The sequence below is a fragment of the Danio rerio genome, chromosome 21 (genome assembly GCF_049306965.1).
Source record: "Danio rerio strain Tuebingen ecotype United States chromosome 21, GRCz12tu, whole genome shotgun sequence".
NCBI lineage: Eukaryota > Metazoa > Chordata > Actinopteri > Cypriniformes > Danionidae > Danio > Danio rerio.
In genome coordinates this window covers 7300001-7305000 of record NC_133196.1, presented here as the reverse complement: position 1 = coordinate 7305000, position 5000 = coordinate 7300001, and the positions used below count along the sequence as shown (strand labels likewise).

At 38.2% G+C, this 5000-nt stretch overlaps 1 protein-coding gene across 5 annotated transcripts in view; it reads right to left on the bottom strand.

Moving 5' to 3' along the window:
- Nucleotides 1-5000, bottom strand: part of slc4a4b (solute carrier family 4 member 4b) — a 115380-nt gene that overhangs the window by 63246 nt on the left and 47134 nt on the right. For all 5 annotated transcript variants that reach the window (XM_009295136.5, XM_009295135.5, XM_685028.11 and 2 more), the window contains exon 4: nt 3007-3142. In XM_009295136.5, the coding sequence (XP_009293411.1) occupies nt 3007-3142 (136 nt within the window). The remainder of the gene's footprint in view (nt 1-3006; nt 3143-5000) is intronic.

Genomic DNA, 5000 nt, shown 5'->3' with positions numbered 1-5000 from the left:
TTGACAAGTTGCTCAAAGAGAGATCAAACGTACACCTAAGCCCAACGAGTATACAATTACTGACCATTTACTTACTCTTGTGTGTTTACGTGGTAAAACAAAACAGTTTGCAACCATGTAGAAGTTAATAATCCTATCTACTATATTCCGACGGTGTTAAAGAGGGATTTGTTCATCCATAATTTCCCTGATTATGTACATTTTATTAAATGAAAAAAGTGAAAAAATATGAATTGTTCAGGCTGTTTGAAGAAATTTCTCAATTAGGGAGTGATTAAAACAGATATGTAAAGAAAGAAACTTACTTGAACCAATGTTCAGATTTTTGAGCTAGAAATGCATACAAATCACAAAAAACGATCACCAGTGATCTAACCACCAGAGATCGCTGGAAAACACTCACATAGGACTACAAATCTGCTGGTAAAGTCTTCTGAAACCGGGGGATGTGACACTGACAACAGGGGTGCGGATCCACATGCAGGTTTATAAGCGAGGTCAGGCTAGCAATGGTCAACACAGCGGAAAACAGATGTATGAGGGCAATCCAGAGTCGTAGTCGAAATAGCAGGCAAATGGTCAGAAGGCAGGCAGCAGACAGGAGTAAAACAAGAAAACAAGGCGAGGGTCAAAATCACGGCAAAGCAAGACAAAGGTAACGCATTGTAATGTCACTAGAAGAGATGTCAGACTCAGCCCTGTTGTTAGTGGCACATTCCTGGTTACAGAAGACTCAGCCACAGTGTTTGGCTGCGTCCAAAACCGCATACTTCCATACTAATTAGTATGCTAAAATCAGTATACGAGCCAAGTAGTATGTCCGAATTCATAGAATGGTGGTTGTGACAGCCTCATTTGCATATTTAAACATAACATTTTAGAAAGCATCAATTCTTAATGTAATCAATCAACCGGGAAGTATGGTAATACTATTATTTGAAAACTATACATTTATTTAAATACCATTAAGGACAGTGCAAACAAAAAAAGCTGTAAAAACTGTGTATTTGTTTGACAAATTGGTTATTGTGAGTTAGCAAGGCAAAGCAATATTTGTAATATTATTGTTTTCTTTTATTTATTATTATTTTATTTTTATTTTGTTTTACCTGTTGAGTCTTTGTACTTTTATACAACTCTATTATGCTTTTCATCTCATTTTATGCACAAAACACACCCAGAACTATTTAAAAGAATAAGCACAACCCTGTTAGACCATGCGCCCTTGAAATAGCAAAAGTGGATTCAGACATGCCTTTAACGCTTTTGCACCTTTAGACTTTGTGCTTAGATCATTAAAGGGCCATGAAACCCCCTTGTTTCAGCAGGGTGTTTTCACACCTCTACTTTGGAAAAAGTCAGAAAAGTGGGCGTGTCCAGCTCTGTTTAGGGGGGAGTGTCGGAGGAACAAAAGAGGCTTGGTGTGGGAGTGTCTATTTGGGTGCGCTGAATTTCAGAGTCAAAACACACAACCACAGCGGACAATGTGACTGTGTTTACATGGACATCTGTAGTCGAATTATTTGCCAGATTATTAAATGGTGGACTTTAACTGCAGTTTGGCTCTTTCATTCAGGCAAGTCATTCTTGTCCCTTCCGACAAACGTGATATTTGATTCGAGGATCTGCTCTAAGAGTGTATTTTTCATGCAATGTTTGATACCGCACGGCGAATGAGAGAAAAAAAACTCAGCATTTCCCGGAAACTTAGATGCACACGGCAGGTAGCGTCAGAAAGCCGCGTGTGTTATTCCGGTCACAAAATCCAACACGAGGTTATAGTTTGGTTGTAACTGTTAGTGCTAACTTGTTTACACTCGTTGCAATAGTTTGTTTGATACGAATAAAATACGAACTGAATAAACAAAGAGCACTGGTCGCTCACTTACCAAATCTGTAGAGACAGGACAATCACCAGCAACTAGAGCCGCGTCTTTATTAAGAGGAGACTAAAGCGAATCCAGATTTCAGCGTTTGCAGATGAGAACAGCTCTCAGGTGAACAATAATCCTCCTTGGACACGTAAGTTATTGTTGTTGAGCGTCGCGTACACTGTTAATCCACACGCGAGTCTGCGCTCTCACAGAGAGAAAATGAAAACGAAACTTAACGGCAGCAAACTATAAAAGCAACACTTCACGCTTGTTTTGCCAACACAACGTGGCGTCTCTGTCCTGAAAACACGGTGACACTAATGAATATTAATGAAGTTGCACAATAGAGCGCGCTGATTGGTTTGAACCAAGCCTTACTCATGCATTAATGCATCACACAGTAAGACGTAATAAGACTCACTCTGGCACAGACGCCCAGTCTGCACGCTGGAATACACGCTATTATCTCATGGCCGTGACGCAGCTTCAAAAATTCGTTTCAAACCGGAAGCACGAATTTGCTCGAAATAACGCAAAAACAACCAATTTACACTTTTCAGTGAAATATAGGTGTCCTAATAGTGTTTTTAGCAGTGTGGGACACATATACGACTGTCAACAGCTCAAAAAATGTGTTTTGGTGTTTCGTGACCCTTTAAAATAGAGCCCTATCTCTCTAAAGCATTGTGCATTTATGAAGTATGCCTTACACAGGCGAGTGGGCTTGACAAACCACCTGTAGAAAAAAAACACTCCCTCTACGTACTCTAGCACTAAATTCTCAAATCACAAACAGTTCCTCTGTTTAATCAGCACTTCTAGTGTGTGTTGTCTTTTGTTGAATCACTGTCTGCCTCCTCAATTGTAAGTCGCTTTATATAAAAGCATCTGCTAAATGACTAAATCTCAATGTTTACAATTGCACCCCTTGTGGCCACACTGAGAATACAACACGACATGGGCTGTGTTTACTGCACTGATGCTTCATATCTGATTTTGTAGGAATGTAAACAAAAACATCACATACCAGTCAAATCTAAAGTGAATGTAAACAGGCGGGAAAACAAACTGAAGCAAACGCAGCCACAAATTCTGATGACGACATGTTTCTTGGGGGTTTCAACGCTTTTACCTGGCTGTTTCCTTCCACTCCAGTTCCTGTCCGTCAACGGCAAGAAGTTCGTCAAGTTCGGTGAAGAGCTGCGGTGGGGGAGGACCACTGTCATCTTCACCCAAAATGAAGCGTATTCGCTCTGCTGCCGGAGAAACTGTCAATAACAACAACCAATCAGGTGTGAGAAGACAACTTATCCATGAGGCTATTTAAATGCTTGATTCTGATTGGCTGATGAACGGAGCGCACATTTTCAAAGCAGATTTTAACATCTTTTTTAGATAAACAAGGATGCTAAATTAGCATGCTTAGAAATAACTGCAAACATATGGTGTTTTTAAGTTTTAGATAATTCAAAAACAGACGAATAGCAGCTTTAATGCATGGCAATCCGTTGATTATCTCTTACTAATTTAATGTCCCATCATCAATTGTTCCTACACAAAGAGTAATAGCCAACTGACTTAAACCATAAACCCACAAACAATGACACAACAATAGTTCTGTGTCTGCTTAAGGTGTGATAGTATTAACCACTGCTTTTATATTCCTGAAAGGGTGTTTTGTAACAGCATGAATGATATGTGTTGTTGATTTGAGCCCTACACCCAAAAAGTGGTCAGTGTGTGTGAGACTTCACTTCCTGGACAAACAGAAATAGACATTGCAAAAGCCAGAGCTGACATGCTAAGCTGAATTTCACAGGGAAGTTGCCTTGAGATGTAGCATGCAAGATAAATGACAGAGGAAAAGGCTTGAGGAAGCCTTGTGTGATTTTTATTTTTTTTTTGTAAATATCAGCATTTCTCACAGCTGCAATGTTGGGTATGTTGCAAGCGACACACACCACACCTTTTCTAAATGTGCATTTAAATGCGAAAGACGGACAGGCAGGCACTTTTAAAGGTAAAACTAGACAAAACAAAAGATTTAAAGCAGGATTTTGGGGATACTGATGAGATCTGTCTGCAAAAACACTGATCTGATGTGATTACTTCTAGAGAGACTGCTAGTTATGTGGAAATATCTCTTCTACATAGCAACAAGACAGTTTGTATGAAAGTATAAAGGTTTTCAATGGGATATTTAAGTGCTTTGTACATGTATATATCTACACATGGCATGCATGAAGATGACATGCATACTTTTTAACCTAGCCTGAGGTCAGTTTAAAGACATGTAGAAACATGTAGATGCGTTTTTGAATGTTTGTTTAGAATGCGATGTGTGGTCAGATATCATCATAAGCATCAGCTCATTTATTAGTTTATTACCAAATTATTGCATATATACGCATTTGAAAATTGTTATTTACTTGCAGTTTATATTTGATTCAGTTTTGTATCAATATAAATTTGTATATGTATTTTAAATAAATATAAGAGGCAGTAAATATTTTTTAATTCAGCAAGGATCAAAAGTGTCATTTGTAATGTCCATCAAAAATGAACAACAGCTTTCAGGATTCAGAATTTTAATTGTATTAAATGTTTTATATCAAGTTAAATTCCAAATCAACATATTAGAATACATTTCTGATGGATCCTGAATTGAAAATTCAGTTTTGAATAACAGCAACTAAAACGTTTTTACTTATTATAGGTGTGTTTATCATATATGAGCAATATCGCACGAGTAGCACAGAGTGCCTTAGCGCCCCACCTGTGCTGATATACAGCCATGGCACACTGCTATTGCGTTTATACAACAGTTCAACGGCACAATCTTGTACATAAAAAAAGAAAATCAAACACAAAGAGTCTAAAACCCTTTTGTATTATGAACTACTTTCTTCCGCCATTTATTCACATCTGCAGCGGACATCAGAACAGCAGAAGCCATTACTAATTCACCAACGACACTTTAGAGCTAGTGCATTTACATTTACATTTAGTCATTTAGCAGACGCTTTTATCCAAAGCGACTTACAAATGAGGACAAGGAAGCAATTTACACAACTATAAGAGCAACAATAAATAAGTGCTATAGGCAAGTTTTAGGTCTGTAAAGTC